The following is a 26,211-nucleotide window of genomic DNA, read 5'->3' on the forward strand; positions in this document are numbered from 1 at the left end:
TCTATCCATTGATGTAAGTGGAGTGTTAAAGTACCCTACTATTATTGTATTATTATTGATTACTTCCTTTATGTTTGTTGTTAAGCTGCTGTATATATTTGGGTGTCTTCATGTTGGGTGCATAAATATTTACAATCCCTATATCTTGTTGGATGGTTCCCTTATACAATTCTTATATCTTGTTGGATGTATGATTATGTACTTTCCTTCTTTGTCTCTTGTTACAGTCTTTGTTTTAAAGTATATTTTGTCTGATATAAGTGTTGCTACCTCGGCTTTCTTTTCACTTCCATTTGCATGATAAATGCTTTTGCATCTCTTCACTTTCAAATCTGCATGTGTCTTTGAATCTGAAATGAGTCTTTCATAGGCAGCATATAGATGGTCCTTGCTTTTGTATCCATTCTGTCACTTTATGTCTTTTGATTGGAGTGTTTAGTCCCATTACATTCAAGGTAATTTTGGATAGGTATGTACTTATTGCCATCTTGTTAGTTGTATGGTTGTTTTTGTAGTTTTGTGTTCCTTTCTTGTTCTCCTTTTTCAAGGTTTGCTAGCTTTATTTGTTGATATACTTGGATTCCCTTCTCTTTATTTTTTGCATATCTGTTACCAGGTTTTGATTTGCGGTTACCTTTAGGTCTATATGTAACACCTTATGCATATAGCAGTCTATATTAAGTTGATGGTCACTTAAGTTTGAACCCATTCTAAAAGCACTAAATTTTTATTCCTTTCCCCTGCCATGTTTTAGGTAGATGGTATCATATTTTATATCCTTTTGTTTTGAATCATTTGACTCATTTTTATAGATATACTTAATTTTACTGCTTTTGTGCTTCCTACTTTTCTTACTCCTACTTACAGTCTTTCCTTTACACTCACAGAGTCCCCTTTAACATTTCGTGTAAATCTGGTTTAGTGGCCATGAATTTCTTTAACTTTGGTTTGTCTGGCAAACTCTCTCTTTCAATTCTGAATGATAGCTTTGTTGAATAAAGTATTCTTGGTTGCAAGTTTTTTTCTTTTAGCACTTTGAATATATCATTCCACTCCCTCCTGGACTGCAATGTTTCTGCTGAAAAGTCAGCTAGTTGTCTTATGTGGTTTTTCTTGTATGTATCTAATTTTTTTTCTCTTCTTTTAAAATTCTTTATCAGTACTTTTTTCCATTTTAATTACTATGCGCCATGGTGTGGCCCTCCTTGGGTTGATTTTGTTGGGGGCTCTCTGTGTCTCCTGAATGGATTTCTGTTTCCTTCTCCAAATTCAGGAAGTTTTCATCTGTTATTTTCTCAAATAAAATTTTCTCCCCACCTCTTCTCCATCTTATCCTTCTTGGATCCTTATAATATGAGTGTTATTACACTTGATGGTGTGGCTGAGTTCCCTTAATCTATTGTCATTTATTATTATTATTTTTTTCTCTCCTGTTGAGCTCGATTGCTTTCCACTACTCTGTCCTCCAGGTCACTGATCTGTTCTTCTGTTTCCTCTAGTCTACTATTTTCCCCTTCTAGTGTATTTTTAACTTCAGTTATTGAATTCTTCATCTCTGATTGGTTCTTTTTTTTACATTTTCTGTCTCTTTGTTGAAGGTCTCACCGAATCCTTCACTTTTGTCCCAGTTCAGTGAGTATGTTTATGACCATTACTTTAAATTCTCTATCAGGCGTATTGCTTATCTCCATTTCATTTAGCTTTCTTGTGACTTTGTCCTGTCCTTTGATCTGGGACATATTTGTCTGTCTCCTCATTTTGTCTAACTCTCTGTGTCTGTTTTCTGTGTATTATGAAAGTCAGCAACATCTGCTCTTGAAAGTCTTGGATGTATGGAGAAAAGGTCCTATAGTGCCCTGCAGTATAATGTCTCCTGTTTACCAGAACCTGGCACTTCAGGGGTGTGTTGCATGTGCCCTGCTGTGGCTGAGTTATATTTGCCCTCAGTCCAGCCATTGCAATGGCTCTCTTTGCCTGTTTTGGGCAGGGCTTGGTCCCTGTGATGTAATTTGGCTAGTCAGGGGTCTCCTTGAGCTTGAGTTGAGTCTGACCAGGGGTTTGCTAGAGCTGCAATACCACCAGACTACAAGGTGCTCTCCCTGTGTTGTCCCCTCAGATGCTTTTGTTGGTTGGCAGGGCCTGCAGTCAGTCCAGAAATCTGTCCCTAGCCCACTGCTAGGGCTGCATTTGGACTGGTGTGTGTTGTTATCATCCCCTCTCCCTGGGGCAAGAGTCACTTGGAGTGGTGGTAGACCGTGTTTGGGTTGCTTGTGCAATGCCAGCCTTGGATGGACTCCTGCAGAGGGTTGTTCCACAGGAGACACAGGATCAGAGTGAGTGTTGTCAGCAAGGTCTGTGTCAGTCTCCAGGGAGGGGACTTGCAGCTGCCAGGGACAACTCTGCTGATGCCAGCTGGGTTGGAGGGGGTGGATCTGCAGAAGACTGTTGGGCAGGGTGTGCTGTTAGCAAGGTTGGTGGAGATTATTCCTGGTGTGCTGGTACTGGCAGATGTCCATACATCCACACTGGGGATGGGAAATGGCTCCTGTAAGCCTCTTTGTTCCTAGAGAAGTCTCCCAAAGATCCCTACTCCTCCAGTACAAACTCTGAGATTAGTAAACAAATCCACCTCCTGGATACCCCAGGTGTTTTTCAAATTGCTGTTTCTGTGCTGTATCTCAGTGGAACTGTTTGTTATGCTGTCTTTTTAAGAGTAGGGACTCCCGGGGGCGCCTGGGTGGCTCAGTCGGTTAAGCCTCCGACTTCGGCTCAGGTCATGATCTCACACCTTGTGAGTTCCAGCCCCGCATCAGGCTCTGTGCTGACAGCTCGGAGCTCGGAGCTCAGAGCCTGGAGCCTGCTTCGGTTTCTGTCTCTCTCTCTCTCTCTCTCTCTCTCTCTCAAAAAATAAATAAACATTAAAAAAAAAAAAAAAAAAAGAGTAGGGACTCCCATTTCTTCTCACCCTGGGCTCTCCCAGAGCTGAGCCCATTGACTTTTTAACTTCCAGGTGCTAAACCCCATTGGTTTTAAGAACTCACAAAGCTGGGCTTCTCTGGCTTTCAAAGCTAAATGTTCTGGGGATTTGTCTTCCCAGTGCATGGCCCCTGTGCCTGGGGTGCTTATTTATCTCTGTACCCACCTCATTCTTCCTTTTTGTGGACAGTTATGTGGGTCTATTTGGTTCCACTAAGTCTTTGCCTTCCTAGCCTCCTTGATGTGGCCTCTTCTCAACATATGTGTGGAGAGTCTGTTTTGCCAGTCTTTAGTGTTTTTCTGGTTATTTACACTGATGGGGGTGTCTTTAGTTGTATCTGTGGATGAGGCGAGCCTAGGATCTTCCTACTCTGCTATCTCCCTGAAAGTTCTTGCTCTGCATTTTTAAATGTAATGATGATTAGGATGTGCCCCTGGTATTTAGCACACGAGATGGGTTTTGGGAGGTAGGCTGGCATGGACACTAAACATCCTGTGCTGTATCTGGCAGTCCCATACAAGAAATAATTTTTTGCTCAATATGGCAGTAATATCACTTTAGTTGAGAAATACTGAGTCACTGCAGTAAGAGGAAAAAATTGAGGCATGAAGATTAGAAATAAGAAGCAAAACTATCTTTCTGCGCAATGTACTCATTTAGAAAATCGAATGAAGTAACAAATTACCAGAACTAAGAACCTGATTTCAATAAGGTAGCTGAATATAGAATCAACATGCAAAGATCAGTAACTTTTCTATATATGAACAATATCTAAGTAGAAATATTGAAAATATCATACTCTTAATATTGACAAATAACAAAGTGCCTAGGAATATCATTTAACAAAAACATGTGCACAGTATTATGGAGAAAAATGTAAATTATTCCTTAAGCACATGAACAAAGATTTGATAAAAAGAGAGGCATACCATGTTTATAAATGGGGAGAGTCATGCTTAAATAGATAGGATTTCTCCCCTAAACATTTTATACCTTCAAGCAATTCTAAACCAAATCTGTAATCCCAGTATAGCTGTGCCTATGTAAATCAGCATCTTTCCTTTTCTTCCCAGAAATCATACAAAAGCAACAAGCACAACACAACTCCCACAAATTGCACTTTCAGTGATACTTAAAAAAAATCTGTGAACTACTACTAAGTATTTGTTAGGACTACAAAAAGCAACTGAGATTCGGCAGAAACAATGTGGGAGGAAGGAAGGAAGCATGGGCTGTGGGAGAGCACCAGGGGACTCTCAGAAGGCTTGAGCAAAATTATACTTCTGGGAGGCAAATTTGGCAATATTCAGAAAAATTTTAAATGATGATATATTATGATCTAGCTGCTAGACTTTAGATCCTTTCTAAGAATCATAGAGAAATTTGCATATGGGCATAATGAGACCAGTACAAGGATGTTTGTTGCAGTGTTACTATGTGTAATCAAAAAATTAGAAGCAACTTAAAACATCACTTTTGAGAAGATAGCTTAAATTGTGGTAGAGTCCTACAATGGAAGAATGCAGTTAGGTCTCTGTGTATGACTAGCATCCCCAAAACAAAGTTGAGTAAAAAAGCAAGTTGCAGAATGATACAGTAAAATATCATGGATGTAAATATTAAATAAAAGATTATCATATTGTTACTTATGTATAGTTCATTTTCCCCCCAGCTTTCCTGAGATATAATTGACATATTGTGCAAGTTTAGGACGCACCACATGATGACTTTATATACATATTTTTTGCAAAATGATTACCACAATAAGATTGGTTAACACACCTATTACCTCACATAGTACCATTGTTTTTTTAGTGTGTGTAAAACATTTAAGATCTACTCTCTTGGCAGCTTTCAAGTATATAGTATATTATTGTTAACTATAGTCACCATGCTGTACATTAGATCTCCAGAACTTATTCATCAAATAACTGAAAGCTTGTACCCTTTGACCATTTTCACCCATTTCTCCCATGCCTCTCACCCCTGGAAACCATCAGTCTATGCTTTGTTTCTAGGAATTTCAGTTTTGTTAGATTCCAGATATAAGTGAGATCATACAGTATTTGTGTTTTTCTGTCTAACTTATTTTACTTAGCATAATGCCCTCAAATTATCATTCACGTTGTTGCAAATGGCAGGATTTCCTTTTTTATGGCTGAGTTTTATATATTTTATATTACATATAAAATTGATCACATATTAATTTTATTCAATATATATTATGTTTATTATATTTAATATGTTATCTAGGAATTATACATATATCATTTTTTATAACATTCATGTGTTAATGGACACTTAAGTTGTTTGCATGTCTTGGCATCTGTAAATGCTGCAGTGAACACGGAGGTGCAGATATCTCTTTGAGATAGTAATTTCATTTCCTTCAGATATATACTCAGAAGTGAATCATATGGTACCTATATTTCTAGCTTTTTGAGGAACCTCCATACTGTTTTTCATAGCGACTGTATCAATTACATTCCTGCCAATAGTGTGCTAGGGTTCCCTTTTCTCCACATCCTTGTCAGCATTTGTTACCTCTTGTCTTTTTGAAAACAGCCATCCTAACAGATGTGAAAGGATATCTCATGTTTTTCTTTTGTAATTCCCTGATGATTAGTGATGTTGGGCACCTTTCATGTACCTACTGGCCTTTTTTATATCTTCTTTGGAAAAATGGCTATTCATGTCATTTGTCCATTTTTTAGTTGCATTATTTTGTTCTTTGCTATTGATTTGTAGGAGTTCCTAATGTATTTAGGATATTAACTCCTTATCAGATATATGGTTTGAAAATATTTTCTCCCATTCCATAGGTTGCCTTTTCCTTTTGTTGCTCATTTCTTTTGCTGTGTAGAAGTCTTTTAGTTTGATGTAGTCCCATTTATTTATATTTGCTTTTGTTGCTTGTACTTTTGGTGTCATATCCAAAAAATCATTGCCAAGACTAACATCAAGAAGATTCCTTCCTATGTTTTCTTCTAGGAGCTTTACATTTAAGTCTTTAATCCATTTCAAGTTAATTTTTGTGATTAGTGTAAGATAGGGGTTCAGTTTCACTCTTTTGCATGTGAACATCCTATTTTTCCATTACCATTTATTGAAGAGGGTATCTTTCCCCCAGTGAGTATTCTTGGCCTCCTTGTCAAATATTAGTAGACTATGTATGGGTTTATTTCTGGGCTCTTGATTCTTTTTGTGTCTATGTGTTTATTTTTATGCTAGTACTATACTGTTTTGATTACTGTAGTCTTGTAATATAGTTTGAAACCAGAAAGTATGCCTTAACCTTTTTCTTTCTCAAGGTTGCTTTGGCTCTTTGGGTTCTTTTATGGTTCCATAGGAATTTTAGGATTGTTTTTCTATTTCTGTGAAAAATGTCATTGGGATCCTTGTTAGGGATTATATCAAATCTTTGGATGTCCTTGCATAGTATGACTATTTTAACAATATTAATTCTTCCAATCCATGAACATGGGATATTTTTCCATTTATTTTTGTCATCTTCAATTTCTTTCATTAGTGTTTTATAGTTCTTAGCATATAGATCTTTTACCTCCTTGGCTAAATTTATTCCTGTTATTTTTGTAAAGGGGATTATGTTCTTTATTTCTTTTTCAGGTAGTTCATTGTTAAATGAACAACTGATTTAAATACAACTGATTTTTGTATGTTGATATTGTATTCTGCAACTTTACAGAATTCGTATGTCAGTCTAACCATTTTTGATAGTCTTTAGTTTTCTATATCTAAGATTATGTTATCTGCAAATAGAGACCATTTTACTACTTCCTTTTTGATTTGGTTGGCTTTTATTTCTTTTTTGCCTGATTACTCTGGGTGGGACTTCCGGTACTATGTTGAATAGGAGTGATAAGAGTAGACTCTTGTTTTGTTCCTGATCTTGGAGGAAAAGCTTTCAACCTCACTGTTGAGTGTGATTAACTGTCAACTTGTCTGTACAGTTCATTTTTGTTTTATTTCTCTAATAGAGAGGAAGTATAGAGTAGTACATAAGACCACAAGGGTCAGATTGCTATGTTCAAATCCTGATTTCTGCCACTTACTAGCTGTAAGTTACTTTGATATTTCTTTGCATTTCAAAATATTGATTTGTCCAATATAGGGCATTCCAAGGTATGATTGTTCAGTAGTCACAGAATATTCTTCAAATACTCTCTAGCATGTTATGTGTAACTAAAATGTCTTCTGGCTGAGTAACTAACAAGAGGCAGTACAGGGGATAGATAACAAGCTGTGAAGCACAGTGTGAGGATGTTTCCCAATATCATTTCATCCTGTCTTAACCCTTGAATTTAAAAAGGACAGGAACTGAAAGGGAGTAAATTAAATACTGGAAGGTACATGAGTTTGTCTATGTGTTTCTAACTTGCTTTGCTTCACCATCCAGGTCGAGGGCTCCCAGCAGGACAAGCTGAAGTTGAGATGATAGAACGTGCCCGGGAGAAGCGTGCTTGGGAAGCCACTCTTCCCTGTCTGAGTGACACCTCCCAGTTTGAGAAGAGGAGGAGGATGATGAATGCGATGGAGAGGAAGGAATGGGCCTTCAGAGAGCAGGAGATTGAAAAGTAAGTTCTAGATTACCCAGACATCTGCACCTGCACTGGTGGAGTAATGTAAATACTTTTTATCTGTAAAGAATTTTCCCAAATATGTGGGTTTATAACAACCCTCCACCTGTAGAGATAGGAAATTGGGTTGCTGGTTCTCTCAGGAGTAATAGCTCTATAATTTTCTCTCTAATAACATAAAAGTGTATAATGCCCTGTTTGTGTGTAAAGTGAAGCGTGGAACCCTTAACAGATTTGAACAATTCCTCAAAGCATCTATGATTCTTCTCTTCCCTTTTCTCTTTAGGAAAAATCTAATTTAGACTATTTCAGAATCCCACTGCTTTCTGCAAATGTCTTTCAAACTGACTCTTTATTTTTATTTTTATTTTTTAACAGTTTTGTTGAGATACAGTTCACCTATCCTAGAGTTCACCATTTTAAAATGCACATTTTAGTCATCTTTACTATATTCACAGAGTTGTATCTCCATCATCACTATCTAATTTTATAACACTTTCCTCACTCCAAGAAAGAAACGTTAAAGAAACTTTCCATTTCCCCCTTCCACCATCCTTTACAAATATTCACCTACTTTCTGTATCTTTGTATTTGTCTTTACTGGAAATTTCATATACATAGAATCATGAAGTATATGGTCTTTTGTAACTGGTTATTTTCACATATGTTAAAGGTATACCTGCCTTGTACCGTATATTAGTTCTTTTTCCCTTTTTATTTTTTTTCTTTTAATTCAAGCATATATTTGTTCCAATTATTTCTAACAATAGTAAACTAAAAAGAGATTTTGAGCATTTAAATTTTTCAGTAGTTTTTTTTTTTTTTTTTAACGTTTCTTTATTTTTGAGACAGAGAGAGACAGAGCATGAACGGGAGAGGAGCAGAGAGAGAGGGAGACACAGAATTGGAAGCAGGCTCCAGGCTCTGGACCATCAGCCCAGAGCCCGACCTGGGGCTAGAACTCATGGACCGTGAGATCGTGACCTGAGCTGAAGTCGGACGCTTAACCGACTGAGCCACCCAGGCGCCCCTTCAGTAGTTTTTACTATTTTTTTTTAAATTTATTTTTTTAATTTACATCCAAGTTAGTTAGCATATAGTGCAACAATGATTTCAGGAGTAGATTCCTTAATGCCCCTTACCCATTTAGCCCATCCCCCCTCCCACAATCCCTCCAATAACCCTCTGTTTGTTCTCCGTATTTAAGAATCTCTTACGTTTTGTCCCCCTCCCTGTTTTTATATTATTTTTGCTCCCCTTCCTTTATGTTCCTCTGTTTTGTATCTTAAAGTCCTCATATGGGTGAAGTCATATGATATTTGTCTTTCTCTGACTGACTGATTTCATTTAGCATAATACCCTCCAGTTCCATCCACGTAGTTGCAAATGGCAAGATTTCATTCTTTTTGATTGCCGAGTAATACTCCATTATATATATATATACACACACACACACATATATATATAAGCATATATATACATTATATATAAAAGCATATATACTTATATATATAACATTATATGTATATTATATATTACTTATTAAATTATATATTATTATATGTTATATATATTATAATTATATATTATATATTATATACTATTATATATAATATATTATCTTATATATTATATATAATATATTGCATATTATATAATTACATAATAATATATTATATAATTATATGTTATAATATATATTATATATATTATAATTATAATTATATTATATATATTATATATATTATATATGTGTGTATATATATACACACATATATATGTGTGTATATATATATTATAATTATAATATATATTATATATTATATACATTATATATATGTGTATATATATACACACATTATATATATATACATATATATATATGTACACCACATCTTTTTTTTTAATGTTTGTTTATTTATTTTTAATATATGAAATTTACTGTCAAATTGGTTTCCATACAACACCCAGTGCTCATCCCAAAAGGTAGCCTCCTCAATACCCATCACCCACCTTACCCTCCCTCCCACCCCCCATCAACCCTCAGTTTGTTCTCAGTTTTTAAGAGTCTCTTATGCTTTGGCTCTCTCCCACTCTAACCTCTTTTTTTTTTTTTTTTTTCCTTCCCCTCCCCCATGGGTTTCTGTTAAGTTTCTCAGGATCCACATAAGAGTGAAACCATATGGTATCTGTCTTTCTCTGTATGGCTTATTTCACGTAGCATCACACTCTCCAGTTCCATCCACGTTGCTACAAAAGGCCATATTTCATTTTTTCTCATTGCCACGTAGTATTCCATTGTGTATATAAACCACAATTTCTTTATCCATTCATCAGTTGATGGACATTTAGGCTCTTTCCATAATTTGGCTATTGTGGAGAGTGCTGCTATAAACATTGGGGTACAAGTGCCCCTATGCATCAGTACTCCTGTATCCCTTGGATAAATTCCTAGCAGTGCTATTGCTGGGTCATAGGGCAGGTCTATTTTTAATTTTCTGAGGAACTTCCACACTGCTTTCCAGAGCGGCTGCACCAATTTGCATTCCCACCAACAGTGCAAGAGGGTTCCCGTTTCTCCACATCCTCTCCAGGATCTATAGTCTCCTGATTTCTTCATTTTGGCCACTCTGACTGGCGTGAGGTGATATCTGAGTGTGGTTTTGATTTGTATTTCCCTGATAAGGAGCGACGTTGAACATCTTTTCATGTGCCTGTTGGCCATCCGGATGTCTTCTTTAGAGAAGTGTCTATTCATGTTTTCTGCCCATTTCTTCACTGGGTTATTTGTTTTTCGGGTGTGGAGTTTGGTGAGCTCTTTACAGATATTGGATACTAGCCCTTTGTCCGATATGTCATTTGCAAATACCTTTTCCCATTCCGTTGGTTGCCTTTTAGTTTTGTTGGTTGTTTCCTTTGCTGTGCAGAAGCTTTTTATCTTCATAAGGTCCCAGTAATTCACTTTTGCTTTTAATTCCCTTGCCTTTGGGGATGTGTCGAGTAAGAGATTGCTACGGCTGAGGTCAGAGAGGTCTTTTCCTGCTTTCTCCTCTAAGGTTTTGATGGTTTCCTGTCTCACATTCAGGTCCTTTATACATTTTGAGTTTATTTTTGTGAATGGTGTGAGAAAGTGGTCTAGTTTCAACCTTCTGCATGTTGCTGTCCAGTTCTCCCAGCACCATTTGTTAAAGAGACTGTCTTTTTTCCATTGGATGTTCTTTCCTGCTTTGTCAAAGATGAGTTGGCCATACGTTTGTGGGTCTAGTTCTGGGGTTTCTATTCTATTCCATTGGTCTATGTGTCTGGTTTTATGCCAATACCATGCTGTCTTGATGATGACAGCTTTGTAGTAGAGGCTAAAGTCTGGGATTGTGATGCCTCCTGCTTTGGTCTTCTTCTTCAAAATTACTTTGGCTATTTGGGGCCTTTTGTGGTTCCATATGAATTTTAGGATTCCTTGTTCTAGTTTCCAGAAGAATGCTGGTGCAATTTTGATTGGGATTGCATTGAATGTGTAGATAGCTTTGGGTAGTATTGACATGTTGACAATATTTATTCTTCCAATCCATGAGCAGGGAATGTCTTTCCATTTCTTTATATCTTCTTCAATTACCTGCATAAGCTTTCTATAGTTTTCAGCATACAGATCTTTTACATCTTTGGTTAGATTTATTCCTAGGTATTTTATGCTTGTTGGTGCAATTGTGAATGGGATCAGTTTCTTTATTTGTCTTTCTGTTGCTTCATTGTTAGTGTATAAGAATGCAACTGATTTCTGTACATTGATTTTGTATCCTGCAACTTTGCTGAATTCATGTATCAGTTCTAGCAGACTTTTGGTGGAGTCTATCGGATTTTCCATGTATAATATCATGTCATCTGCAAAAAGCGAAAGCTTGACTTCATCTTTGCCAATTTTGATGCCTTTGATTTCCTTTTGTTGTCTGATTGCTGATGCTAGAACTTCCAGCACTATGTTAAACAACAGCAGTGAGAGTGGGCATCCCTGTCGTGTTCCTGATCTCAGGGAAAAAGCTCTCAGTTTTTCCCCATAGAGGATGATGTTAGCTGTGGGCTTTTCATAAATGGCTTTTATGATCTTTAAGTATGTTCCTTCTATCCCGACTATCTCAAGGGTTTTTATTAAGAAAGGGTGCTGGATTTTGTCAAAGGCCTTTTCTGCATCGATTGACAGGATCATATGGTTCTTCTCTTTTTTTTTTTGTTAATGTGATGTATCACGTTGATCGATTTGCAAATGTTCAACCAGCCCTGCATCCCAGGAATGAATCCCACTTGATCATGGTGAATAATTCTTTTTATATGCTGTTGAATTCGATTTGCTAGTATCTTATTGAGAATTTTTGCATCCATATTCATCAGGGATATTGGCCTGTAGTTCTCTTTTTTTACTGGGTCTCTGTCTGGTTTAGGAATCAAAGTAATACTGGCTTCATAGAATGAGTCTGGAAGTTTTCCTTCCCTTTCTATTTCTTGGAATAGCTTGAGAAGAATAGGTATTATCTCTGCTTTAAACATCTGGTAGAACTCCCCTGGGAAGCCATCTGGTCCTGGACTCTTACTTGTTGGGAGATTTTTGATAACCGATTCAATTTCTTCGCTGGTTATGGGTCTGTTCAAGCTTTCTATTTCCTCCTGATTGAGTTTTGGAAGAGTGTGGTTGTTTAGGAATTTGTCCATTTCTTCCAGGTTGTCCAATTTGTTGACATACAATTTTTCATAGTATTCCCTGATAATTGTTTGTATCTCTGAGGGATTGGTTGTAACAATTCCATTTTCATTCATGATTTTATCTATTTGGGTCATCTCCCTTTTCTTTTTGAGAAGCCTGACTAGAGGTTTGTCAATTTTGTTTACTTTTTCAAAAAACCAACTCTTGGTTTCGTTGATCTGCTCTACAGTTTTTTTAGATTCTATATTGTTTATTTCTGCTCTGATCTTTATTATTTCTCTTCTTCTGCTGGGTTTAGGCTGCCTTTGCTGTTCTGCTTCTATTTCCTTTAGGTGTGCTGTTAGATTTTGTATTTGGGATTTTTCTTGTTTCTTGAGATAGGCCTGGATTGCAATGTATTTTCCTCTCAGGACTGCCTTTGCTGCGTCCCAAAGCATTTGGATTGTTGTATTTTCATTTTCGTTTGTTTCCATATATTTTTTAATTTCTTCTCTAATTGCCTGGTTGACCCACTCATTCTTGAGTAGGGTGTTCTTTAACCTCCATGCTTTTGGAGGTTTTCCAGACTTTTTCCTGTGGTTGATTTCAAGCTTCATAGCATTGTGGTCTGAAAGTATGCATGGTATAATTTCAATTCTTGTAAACTTATGAAGGGCTGTTTTGTGACCCAGTATATGATCTATCTTGGAGAATGTTCCATGTGCACTCGAGAAGAAAGTGTATTCTGTTGCTTTGGGATGCAGAGTTCTAAATATATCTGTCAAGTCCATCTGATCCAATGTATCATTCAGGGCCCTTGTTTCTTTATTGACTGTGTGTCTAGATGATCTGTCCATTTCTGTAAGTGGGGTGTTAAAGTCCCCTGCAATGACCACATTCTTATCAATAAGGTTGCTTATGTTTATGAGTAATTGTTTTATATATCTGGGGGCTCCGGTATTTGGCGCATAGACATTTATAATTGTTAGCTCTTCCTGATGGATAGACCCTGTAATTATTATATAATGCCCTTCTTCATCTCTTGTTACAGCCTTTAATTTAAAGTCTAGTTTGTCTGATATAAGTATGGCTACCCCAGCTTTCTTTTGGCTTCCAGTAGCATGATAAATAGTTCTCCATCCCCTCACTCTCAATCTAAAGGTGTCCTCAGATCTAAAATGAGTCTCTTGTAGACAGCAAATAGATGGGCCTTGTTTTTTTATCCATTCTGATACCCTATGTCTTTTGATTGGCGCATTTAATCCATTTACATTCAGTGTTATTATAGAAAGATCCGGGTTTAGAGTCATTGTGATGTCTGTATGTTTTATGCTTGTAGTGATGTCTCTGGTACTTTGTCTCACAGGGTCCCCCTTAGGATCTCTTGTAGGGCTGGTTTAGTGGTGACAAATTCCTTCAGTTTTTGTTTGTTTGGGAAGACCTTTATCTCTCCTTCTATTCTAAATGACAGACTTGCTGGATAAAGGATTCTCGGCTGCATATTTTTTCTGTTTAGCACACTGAAGATATCGTGCCAAGCCTTTCTGGCCTGCCAAGTTTCAAAAGAGAGATCAGTCACGAGTCTTATAGGTCTCCCTTTATATGTGAGGGCACGTTTATCCCTTGCTGCTTTCAGAATTTTCTCTTTATCCTTGTATTTTGCCAGTTTCACTATGATATGTCGTGCAGATCGATTCAAGTTACGTCTGAAGGGAGTTCTCTGTGCCTCTTGGATTTCAATGCCTTTTTCCTTCCCCAGTTCATGGAAGTTCTCAGCTATAATTTCTTCAAGTACCCCTTCAGCACGTTTTCCTCTCTCTTCCTCCTCTGGGATGCCAATTATGCGTATATTATTTCTTTTTAGTGTATCACTTAGTTCTCTAACTTTTCCCTCATACTCCTGGATTTTTTTTATCTCTCTTTCTCTCAGCTTCCTTTTTTTCTATAACTTTATCTTCTATTTCACCTATTCTCTCCTCTGCCTCTTCAATCCGAACCGTCGTCGTTTCCATTTTGTTTTGCATTTCGTTTAAAGCGCTTTTCAGCTCCTCGTGACTGTTCCTTAGTCCCTTGATCTCTGTGGCAAGAGATTCTCTGCTGTCCTCTATACTGTTTTCAAGCCCAGCGATTAATTTTATGACTATTATTCTAAATTCACTTTCTGTTATATTATTTAAATCCTTTTTGATCAGTTCATTAGCTGTTGTTATTTCCTGGAGATTCTTCTGAGGGGAATTCTTCCGTTTGGTCATTTTGGATAGTCCCTGGAGTGGTGAGGACCTGCAGGGCACTTCCCCTGTGCTGTGGTGTATAACTGGAGTTGGTGGGCGGGGCCACAGTCCGACCTGATGTCTGCCCCCAGCCCACCGCTGGGGCCACAGTCAGACTGGTGTGTGCCTTCTCTTCCCCTCTCCTAGGGGCGGGATTCACTGTGGGGTGGCCTGGCCCATCTGGGCTACTTGCACACTGCCAGGCTTGTGGCGCTGGGGATCTGGCGTATTAGCTGGGGTGGGTAGGCAAGGTGCACGGGGGCAGGAGGGGCAGGCTTAGCTCGCTTCTCCTTAGGTGATCCACTTCAGGAGGGGCCCTGTGGCAGCGGGAGGGAGTCAGATCCGCTGCCGGAGGTTTGGCTCCGCAGAAGCACAGAGTTGGGTGTTTGCTCGGAGCGAGCAAGTTCCCTGCCAGGAACTGGTTCTCTTTGGGATTTGGGCTGGGGGATGGGCGGGGGAGATGGCGCTGGTGAGCGCCTTTGTTCCCCACCAAACTGAGCTCTGTCGTCCGGGGGCTCAGCAGCTCTCCCTCCCTTTGTCCTCCAGCCTTCCCACTTTCTGAGCAGAGCTGTTAACTTATGACCTCCCAGACGCTAAGTCATGCTTGCTGTTGGAACACAGTCCATCAGGCCCCTCCGCTTTTGCCAGCCAGACTTGGGGGCTCTGCTTGGCCGGCGAGCCTCCCCTCCGCCCCGGCTCCCTCCCGCCAGTCCGTGGAGCGTGCACCGCCTCGCCACCCTTCCTACCCTCTTCCGTGGGCCTCTCGTCTGCGCTTGGCTCCGGAGACTCCGTTCTGCTAATCGTCTGGCGGTTTTCTGGGTTATTTAGGCAGGTGTAGGTGGAATCTAAGTGATCAGCAGGATGCGCGGTGAGCCCAGCGTCCTCCTACGCCGCCATCTTCCCTCCCTCCTCCACACCACATCTTCTTTATCCATTCATCCATCAATGGACATTTGGGCTCTTTCCATACTTTGGCTATTGTTGGTAGTGCTGCTATAAACATTGGGGTGCATGTGTCCCTTTGAAACAGCATACCTGTATCCCTTGGATACATGCCTAGTAGTGCAATTGCTGGGTCGTAGGGTAGTTCTAGTTTTAATTTTTGGGGAGAACCTCCATACTGTTTTCCAGAGTGACTGCACCAGTCAAACTGACCCTTTCTGTTCATTCCCAATGCCATTTTGCCTAGGCCTTGGCCCTCTTCATATCCATCAGCCTCCTAGCTAATACTGTCTCTTATTCCCCCTCGTACTGGATTCACAGTCAGGACACCTTGGGTTTTAGCTACAGCTAACAGGGGCATTTTCTACTTTAAAGACAAATTGTGGAATTCCTCAATTAGGAAATGAACTCACGGTGGATAAACAACAATATGCCAAGGTACTTCTGGTTTTCAGTCATTTAACTAATGTATTTTCAGTAATGAGGCTGTCCTTGGAAGGTGTAGAAATGATGAAAACCCCCAAATTCCAGCTCCCCAGCAAGAAAGAAAGGAAAGAAAGGGAACTTATTGAGGTTGTTCTTTGTTCCAGGCTGCGCCGAGGCACTTTGTTACTCATAGCAATGCTACCATGGCCCCTGACAGTGTGCTTAGAGTTAAGAACCAGGAGAGTTAGACTCAACGTGGTTCTGAATTCAAAATATGTTTGTCTTTTTACAACACTTTCTATTAACCCTGAATCCAGACTGTGTGATGTTTTGGTAAAAGCTTGCAGCTAATAGAATGTAAAGTACTTTGGGGCAAAATAGGTATCAGGTACCCAATCCTGTCTGTAGAAAATTAAATTTAGTGCTGCAATTTAGAGAGGTATATTCTTATCAGAAGGACATTAAAAACCTTTAAAATGTTTCTGGCTACTTCTGTTTGGAGTGAGTGGAGATTTGGGAAAACTGAGAGAAGGTAGCCTCTGAGCTGGGTGTTGAAGGGTAAGAAGCCATCAGGTAGATGATAATATTAGTGATGATGATGATATTCGTAGAGCATGTTACACTTGTGGAGAGGTTACCACGTGCTGGAGCCATGTTTGTTCCAAGCCAGTAGTTCTCAAAGTGTGATACACAAACCAGCAGCACAAACCTGGGAACTTGTTAGAAATGCAGATTTTCAGGCACCTCCCCAGTACTCCTCAGTAGGTATTTCTGACCTACTGAGTCAGGCCGTGGGCTCCAGGTAATCTGATGCATGTTTAGGTTTGAGAACCACTGTCCTGCCACATTGTAGACATTAATTCATTTAATACTCACAACAACCTTATGGGATGGATAGATAGATACTATTACGTCCATTTTATGACTGAAGGAATTGAGGTAAGTGATGAACTTGAGAACCAAACCTTGGATTTCTAACTCCAGAGAGAAAGGTGACTATTGGTGTATGGCTTATTTTTTAAAAAATACCTGTTTCTCCATTTTCATTTGTCACTACTTCCACACCCTCCCCTCTACGTTCACTTTGAGACCCCCTGCCAGCATGACCTATTTGCTCTGTCTCTAGCCCTTTGATTTGAACATTCAGATTCCTCTGCTTAGGCATCGCTTTTTCCTTGTCAATGTGGCAAATCTCAATCCTTGTTTATCTTCAAGACTACAGAGTTAATGCCTCCTGTAAGGAAGCCTTCCCAACCTTCCCCACATCTACTGGGAATAGTGCTAAACATAGATGCTCTGTCATTTCTTCTCCCACAGTCTTTTCATTCTTCTGGTCTGGTATGTATCTCCTTGTCTTATAAAATGCTAGTTGATACTCCTGCTCCAATAGAACAGTGCTTCTTGATAGAAGGTGTTTTATCTTGTTCATCATTGTTTCCTGCCTGGCATACGGTGAGCACTTAATAAATATTTGACAAATGAGTGGCTGAATGAATTAGTCTATGAATTTTTAAGTAAGAGTAAAATGTTCAAATTCTATTTTAAGAAGGAAAATCTTGACAGCTGTGTGGAGCAAGATTGGAAGGAAGAGAGACTAGATTAGCAACTAGAGTCCAAGTTAGGAGAGGGTTGACAAAAACATGAGCTAGGGAATAGATGCGAGAAGTGCTTTAGAGGAGGAATCATTACAGGAGGGAAGAAGAGATAAGAAACAGTAGATTTCTGGGGGAACAAAATGAGCAGGCGTTTTTGAGGTTGTCAGGGGATAGCTGGAAATTCAAGTAGACAGGAATTCTGGTTTAGAAATACCTGGGCTTGAGGTACAGATTTTGAAGTCATCTATACATGGTTATATACACATGAGCAAGGTAGCTCTGGGAGAACAAGGTGAAGACAAGGGGAAGGGAGGCAAAGATTGACTGAGTGCCTGTATATGCCAGACCCTGGCATTTTCACATTTATTCCTTAAGATAGCATGCTGCCTCATTTTCTCGTCACTCCTATTACTTAACCCTCTAGCCAATATCTGTCGACCTGGAACTGTGCACATACATTTTGTTGTTCATTTAGGCTCATCTGCCTTGAGAGCGCCCCCCCTTTTTTTCTTTTTTACCTGCCATACTTCTCTTTGCCTTTCAGAACTACACCCAGACATAGTCCTATTATAGAGAGACTTATTGTTGAGTTGCCTCCCCAAGCACCTAATCCATTTGTCACACTTTTGCCAGAGTGATCTTTTTAAAATACATGAATATGATACCAGCCCAAAGAGAAGATCCTGTTTATGGCAGGCGTTCCCTTTCTCTCTAGTAGAACATTCTGTTGGAGATACCACATACTTCTTTATGTTTGGTAATTTAAAGACTGCAGGAGATTCGCCTGGAAGTCCTAAAAGAGCTGCTGAAGAAGCGTGATGAGAATCAAAATGAAGTGAACATGAAGCATTTGAATGCCCAGTGGTCTAAACTGCAGGAAGCAAAGGAGGCAAAACTGGCACAGATTCAGCACAGACATGTATCAGGTAAAGGTGCAATATGAACAATGAAGAAAATGGGAAAGTTGGCTTTGCTTTGAATCTTTGACCAAACCTGATTTAGATAGAATTCTTATGAGTCCTAGTGTTATTAAATGAATAAAGGAAAAGAGTTACTTTCAAAAGTAGAAGACTGGAGGAAAATTTCTAAGAAAACCAAGTAGTAATGTTCTAACAGGTAGTCAAGTTAATGACATTGGCACGCACACGCGTGTGTGTGTGTGTGTGTGTGAGAGAGAGAGGGAGAGGGAGAGAGAGGGAGAGAGAGGGAGAGTAGTCTCCATGAGACTCTCCAGTCTCATGGGTTGAGTTCCCAGAGAGCCCAATTTCTCAACCTTTTTTAAAATTATTTCCCTTAAATGAGACATGTAGACATATTTTCTCCTGCTTGCCCCCTCCCATGAAATTTTAATACCACGGATTTGTTTATGTATTGTATCTGTACATATAAAAGGAGTAGTCAGTGGATGATTAAGAATGACTATATAAAAAATTTTTAAGGACTATATAAAAACTAAATTAAAATTAAAAAAATTAACTTATTAGGATTTAGCTTTATAGCTTTATTTGCTTAGTAACTTTTAATATAATTTCCTTATAAAATTGTAATGTATCAATTATATATGCAAATTATCAATTTAATGTATAATAACAGAATGTAATTACAACTTAAAAAATCAAATTTGTTATTTTTCTAGCAAAAGTAAAACAGTTATAAAAATTAATTCCATAAAATTATTTTTAGTGAACTTTAACTTTTAACTAGATGCTAGGTATACATGTTCAACAGTTGTTTTGTTTTTTTTTTTCAGCACTTCACAATACTAACAATGGGTTGAGTAGCTTTTTTTTTTTTTTTTTTACTCCCCCTGTCCCTCTCTTCCTGCCCTTTGGGATCACCTCCCAAATAAACTGCTTGCACAACTGCTTTTGTCTCATGCTCTGCCTTTGGGGGAACCCTGGCTAAGACAGAACTCAAATGTCACTTCCTCAGGGAGGCCTTCAAGGACCCCACTCCCTCCCATCATAAGTGAGGCACCTATTGTCTGCTCTCACTTATATGCCCCTGAACTTGTCGTGTGTGTGTGTGTGTGTGTGTGTGTGTGTGTGTGTGTGTGTGAGAAAATAACTTTAAACTAGCTTCGAGGTATGTAGTTAGACATTGTCAACATTTTTTCTTTTCAGTACTTGGTATAACTAATGATGAGTTGACTAACTTTTGTAGGTAAATAATAAAATGTTAACTATTTTTATTTAATTCTAAAATCCCAAGTTATACACAGAAGCACTGAGGATCAAACATAAACACCCACAAGTCAGCAGTGGTGCATGCAGCTGCCTCTTGCAACAAGACTTGGCAGTCCCACAGTATGACTTTGCATGCATTGAGAGCACACAGCATAGAGCCTTCAAACCGGCTGGCTCTGTGATAGGACTGAAAGAGAAGGAGCCGGTGGAGGTAGCAAGCATGACTCCTTAGATGAATGAACTCTGAATGTGCACAGCTCAGCCTTTTCCCTCTGACTGCCAAACACTTCTAGAGCTCTAAGCTGGGATATATTGTGCTTTATTCTATTGTTAACCAAGATGGTCAGATTACTGAAGAACCTGTAGTCTCCCTCCCTTGCAATTATTCTCCTAGGAGAAAATAATTCTCCAAATCTCCCCTGAACATGTATTTTTCAGTTACTTTGAGTTTCATTTGTAAGCCTGGAAGACTTTTGCCGAATACACCTTCTTACCTCAGAGCTTGGAATGCAGTTATTCAATTTTTTTTAAGTTTTTAATGTTTATTTATTTTTGAGAGAGAGAAAGAACAAGTGAGCAAGGGGCAGAGAGAGGAAGACACAGAATCCGAAGTAGGTTCTAGGCTCTGAGCTATCAAAACAGAGCCCAATGCAGGGCTCAAACCCATGAACCAGGAGATCATGACCTGAGCCAAAGTCGGACGCTCAACCAACTGAGCCACCCAGGTGCCCCAGTTATAAAAGATTTTTGACAAGTACCCATTGAGGACACTAATTGACTCAACTTCTGTCACTCCCGCTTGTCTCATGAGGATCTGGGCCACACAGAGGACTAACCTCTGTTTTTAGTGTTATATTCTGTTTGCAGTGAGTGGTCTTCATGACTGCACAGTTCAGTAGTTTCTCTGTGAACAAAAACAAAACTGGCCTATTATTATGCATTTGTTTAGAACTATATTTTGGAGATAGTCACAGAGGTATGTTTTATTCTAGCAATCAGGAAACTTGTGAGAAAGGGAAAGAATATAGAAGGGAAGTTGGAGAGAAGAAATATCATCAAGGATTATTCTGACTATGCATCCCAGGTCTATGGGCCTTTGTCTCGCCTTGGTCGTTTCCCTGATAACAACTCAGAGGACTTTGTAGTAAAAAACCACTATCTCAACACCTATGAAGGTAAGATGTTTACATGATAACAAGTCCAGTATAAGAGGAGTATTAGATTAAAGTACTAGAAGATAAAGAAGTATTGGATTAAAGGCTAAACAACAAGTAAAAATATTTTCAAGAAATAGCAATGAACACATTCAATATTATTAATATGAGTTCATACAAACCAATAAAAACTGCTAAGACTCAAATAAATGGATATACTATATAACAGTGTATCAATGCTTAGCTACTAAACATTTAAACTTGTTCAGTGTCACTAATAAAGTTATACAAAAATGAAACTGAAAAAGCTTTTATATCAGATTTTCAAAGCAAACAAGAAATATATAACGAAATCAGCCCTTTAAGAAGTGCTAGAAAACTAGTGGGCAAGGAAATGGATAACCAGGGGATAAATTCATAGAGCTGTACCTCTTATAAAGTCCAAGAGAAGCTTATTTAGATTATTTAAATTTTAGTTGACAAGTTGAAGCATCATGTATATGGCCAAGATCATGAGTTGATGGTCACACTCTTGAACTTGTGTCTCTGGCTGATCATCTCCAGAGCAGAATAAGATAAATTTGTGTACATCTACTTTAGAATGATGATCCCATGTATCGTATGACCATTACTTTTCTCTTGATTATTATCGTAGAATTTACTAAATTTTTGTAGGGAAATATTTTATTAGAATGGATTCTCATTTTACAATCTTAAGTCACTGAGAACATGAGTTAATTATGCAGAAATTTGCTTTACGTTTTGGGTCCACTCCAATTATGTGGGCTCTACCTCATCAATAATTCTAAATGAAACCACTTGGCAAATAGCTCCTAAAACTAACAATACGCTTTCAAAATGCTAAATTTAATCACCAAATACTAAAAAACATGTACTTCTTTCCTGTAGGATTAGTTGAACTTGAGTCATGTCTCCCAGATTTTGTGACACAACCCCGAATCAGACCTCCAAAGCCAAAAGTCACTACCACGAAAGCTGGTTTTCTCAAGAGGGCAGCAAGAATGGACCATGAGTTGGCAGAGGTTCATAAGGTATAATAATCCTTATTCATAGACAAGATGCTTCTAGTGGGACTTTTGCAGTGAAATACTATACCTCCAAAATTGCAATGTCCAGTAGTTCTCAACACATAACTCTACATTTTTTCTCCTCCCTAGATTTTTCTCTTCTGGAAGTTGCCTCTGCTATGCTGAATGAATATGCTTCTTTTCCTCATTTCAAACTGTAGGAAAATCTCTTGGAGGTTGTTCTCCAATTTCTTGGCGGAAGTCATGTTACTTCCTAAAAGTGGTTCTGACTTTGGATCTCCATAATATCTGAGACTACGTTGAGGCGTAGCAACTTTCTAGTGTTAGGAATTACTGCTGGTTTTAATAGTGTACTAGGCCTCATTTTCTCCCTTTTAGATTTGTTACCAGGGTAACAGGGAGTCACATTCAAGGCCTCTCTGATCTAGTTTAAAGCTCAACTAAATGAGAAAGTGCAATGGTTGTCCCCGTGAAACAAGTACAGAGGAGCCACCAGCTGTGCTTCCCATGTGTTAATTGGACTGTAGGTGTATAGACTCTAGAATTCGTGGTTTATGATAGTGCTGCTCAGTCTTTAGCAGGCATCAGAATCACCCAGAGGGCTTGTTAAAACACGTGTTGCTGGGCCCAACCGCAAAGTTTCTGATTGAGTAGGTCAGAAGTGGGGCTGGAGTATTTGCATTTGTTACAAGTTTCCAGGTAATGCTGATCTGTAGGAACTACACTGAGACTCTCTGGTCCACGACATAATCTCCCCACTGGTCCACCTATGTTTGTTCAGTTGGTTTTGGTAATGGAATAAGAATCCATGGGAGCCCATACTCACTATAAAAATTAGGACCTTAACAGTAATTCATGTGTATTTATGTGGTTCTTCCCACCTCATCCCCCTGTCTCCATTTACCCATTTGAACTCTGCATTCATTATTCTCTCACTTTCTGTAAGATGTGTTAGTAGATACTTTTTGTTAGGGTGTGGAAGTTCTCTTCTGTTCCTAATTTACTGAAGCTTTTAATCATGTGTTCATGTTGTATTTTGTCACATGTTTCAGCTGTATCTATTGAGATAATTATATATTTTTCTTTTTAAAATTATTATTATAATAAGGAACATTTATAGTTGCCTTTTTTTTTTAAACAAACATTAACCTATCCTTACATACTGGGGATGAGCCTAACCTGGTCAAGGTGTTTTATCTTACTTTTAATACATTGTTGGATTTGATTTACTAGTTTATTTTTCAGAATTTTGATTCTATATCTGTGAGTGAAATGGCCTTACTTTTCTTTCTCATTTTGATTCTGTACAGTATTGGTGTCAGAGTTATACAGGTCTTCTTAAGTGACTGCAGAGTATTCCTTCTTCTCTACTTCTGAAAAGAGTTTAAGCTTAAGATGATCTGTTTCTTCAGTTTGGTAGAATTATTATCTGAGATGTTACCTTCATGGGAAAGCTTTCACCACTCCTTCATTTCTGTACTATTTACAGATCTTTCTGCATTGTTTTGGTAAATTACATTCTTTACAAGGTCCATTTCACCTAACTTTTCAAATTTTTTTGGCATACGTTGATAGTATTATTTTATAATCTTCTTAGCATTTATCTATAACCGTGCCTACTTTTTCAGTCATAATATTATTTATTTGTGCTTTAACTCTTTTTTCTTATTCAGCTTTACTGGAGGCTTATTAATTTTCTTGGTATTGTTCTTCCAAGGAAGGAACCTCCAAATTTGTTGATTTTCTTTACTATAGATATTTTATCAATTGTATTAACTCCCATTCATATTATGTCTTTCTCTCTTCTTTCTTTTTGCTTTGTAGTTCTTTTCCTAACTTAAAGTAGGCATGTAGCTCATTAATTTTCAGGCACTCATCAGTTTTATAAAGTATTTAAGGCTAAACATTTCCTTCAAAACACTGATTTTGGTATATTTCATTAGTTTTGATATGAAGTGTTTATTAGTATCTAACTTTTTAAAAACATCTGTTATGGTTTTTGCTCCTGTGAGTATTTAAGTTTTTAAATTTCCAAATATGCAGGAATTTTAACTCGTTTTTGAAGTAACTTCTAACTCATTTGCTCTATGGTCAGGAATCCCTATTCTTTGAAATTTAGTGAGGCTTGTCTTGTGAACTAGTATATGAGTTTACATATAAAATAATCTAAGTCCACCTTCAAGTAATATTATCACTTTCCAAATAGTGCATTTCCCTTATAGCAGATTATTCCCAGTTCCTCCCTATAGTCCCTGTGGCATTGTAGTCGTTCACTTCACTGATCCATAGGCTATAATCACCCAATACATTTTTACTATCATTGCTTTAACAGTTATATTTTGGATCAATTAAAAATAAGAAAAAATAGTTTAATTTACCTTCATTTATTCTTTCTGTGCCACTGTTCCTTTCTTTATAGAAATGCAAGTTTCTGACCAATGTCATTTTTCTCCTGCCTGGAGAACTTGTTTTACCATTTATTACAGGACAGGTCTCCTGGCAAAGAACTCCTTCAGTTTTTGTCTGTCTCAAGAAGTCTTCATTTCTCTTTTATGATTTTTTTTTAGATATAATTCAATACCATAAAATTCACCCTTTTAAAATATACAATTCAGTTGTTTTTAGTATGCTCACAAGATTGTTCAACCATAACCATTATCTAATTCCAGAACATTCTTATTATCCCAAAAGAAACCCCATATCGATTAGCAGTCACTCCCAATTACCCTCTTCCCCATAGCCCCTGGCAACCACTAATCTTTCAATTTATGGATTTGCCTATTCTGAACATTTCATATAAATGAAATCACACAATGTATGGCCTTTTGTGTCTGGTTTCTTTAACTTAGCATAATGTTTTCAAAGTTCATCCATGTTGTAGTAGGTCTCAGTACCTCATTACTTTCTGTGACTATATGATATTCCATTGTGTGGATGTGTTACAATTTGTTTATCTGCTCATCAGTTGATAGAAATTTGAGTTGTTTCTCCTTTTTATCTAAGCAATGCTGCTGTGCACATTTGTGTACAGATTTTTGAGTGACATAAGTTTTTCAGTTCTCCTGGCTTTAGATCTAGGAATGGAGTTACTGGATCACATAGTAACTATGTTTTACTTTTTGAGGAACTGCCAGACTGTTTCAGAAGTGGTTGCACTGTTTTACATCCCTACCAGGAATGTATAAGGATTCTGATTTCTCCATATCTTTGCCATCACTTGTGACTGCCCATCTTTTTATTATAGCCATCCTAGTGTGTGTGAGGTGGTATGTCACTGTGGTTTCAGTTTGCTTTTGTCTAATGATTAATGAATTATAGCATCTTTCATGTGCCTTTCATTTGTATATCTTTTTTGGAGAAATGTCTATTCAGATTCCTTGCTCATTTTTTAATTGGGTTGTCTTTTAATTGTTTATTATAGACATTACTTTTAATGTCTATTGTTGAGGTATAGGAGTTCTGTATATATTCTGAGGCCTACCCTTATCAGATAAATGATTTGCAGATTTTCCTCCTATTCTGTGGGATGTCTTTTTACTTTCTTGATAGTATCCTTTGAAGCAGTTAAGTATAAAATTGTGATCTTTTCACTTTTGGATAATGATTTCACTGAGTATAGAATTCTAGGTTGGTGGGGTTTCCTCCCCCAACACTTCAAAGATTTCACTCCATTCTCTTCTTGCATGGATGGTTTCTGACTAGAATTCCACTATAATTTTTATCTTTGTTTTTCAGTAGCTAAGGTGTTTTTTCCTCTGGCTTCTTTCAGATTTCTTTCTTTGTCTTTGGTTTTCTCTAATTTAAATACTATATGCCTGTGGTGTTTGTGTGCGTGTGTGTGTGTGTGTTTAAGGTATGTGTCTTTCATGGCGTTTTTTTAAGCTTTCTGGATCTGTAGGTTGGTGTTTGTCATTAATTTAGCAAAGTTTCCAGCCATTAGTATTCCAAATATTTATTCTGCATTCTCTTTCTTCTCCATCTCGCATTCCAGTTGCACTCATTACTCCTTTTGATATTGTCTCACAGTTCTTGGATGTTTTGTTGTATTTATTTGTTTGTTTCTCTTTGCATTTCAGGTTGAGGAGTTTTTATTGACCTATCTTTAAATTCCTGGATTCTTTTTTTTTTTTTTTATAGCTATGTGGAGTTTACTGATGAGCCATTGATGGCATTCTTCATTTCTGTTATAGTGTTTTGATTTCTAGCCTTTCCTTTTGATTCTTTGAGTTTCTGTCTCTATTTACATTACTCATCTGTTCTTGCATGTCATCTACCTTTTCCATTAGAGCCTTTAACATAATATTGATCATTGTTATCTTAAATTTTCTGTCTGATAATTCCA

At 37.8% G+C, this 26,211-nt stretch overlaps 1 protein-coding gene across 4 annotated transcripts in view; it reads left to right on the top strand.

Moving 5' to 3' along the window:
* Positions 1-26,211, top strand: part of CFAP91 (cilia and flagella associated protein 91) — an 85,726-nt gene that overhangs the window by 30,787 nt on the left and 28,728 nt on the right. For all 4 annotated transcript variants that reach the window (XM_078453051.2, XM_078453052.2, XM_078453050.2 and 1 more), the window contains 4 exons: positions 7,395-7,572; positions 18,249-18,406; positions 20,659-20,841; positions 21,730-21,872. In XM_078453051.2, coding sequence (XP_078309177.2) covers positions 7,395-7,572; positions 18,249-18,406; positions 20,659-20,841; positions 21,730-21,872 — 662 coding nt within the window. The remainder of the gene's footprint in view (positions 1-7,394; positions 7,573-18,248; positions 18,407-20,658; positions 20,842-21,729; positions 21,873-26,211) is intronic.

This window comes from Panthera onca, chromosome C2, assembly GCF_046562875.1.
Source record: "Panthera onca isolate mPanOnc1 chromosome C2, mPanOnc1 haplotype 2, whole genome shotgun sequence".
NCBI classification, from domain to species: Eukaryota; Metazoa; Chordata; class Mammalia; order Carnivora; family Felidae; genus Panthera; species Panthera onca.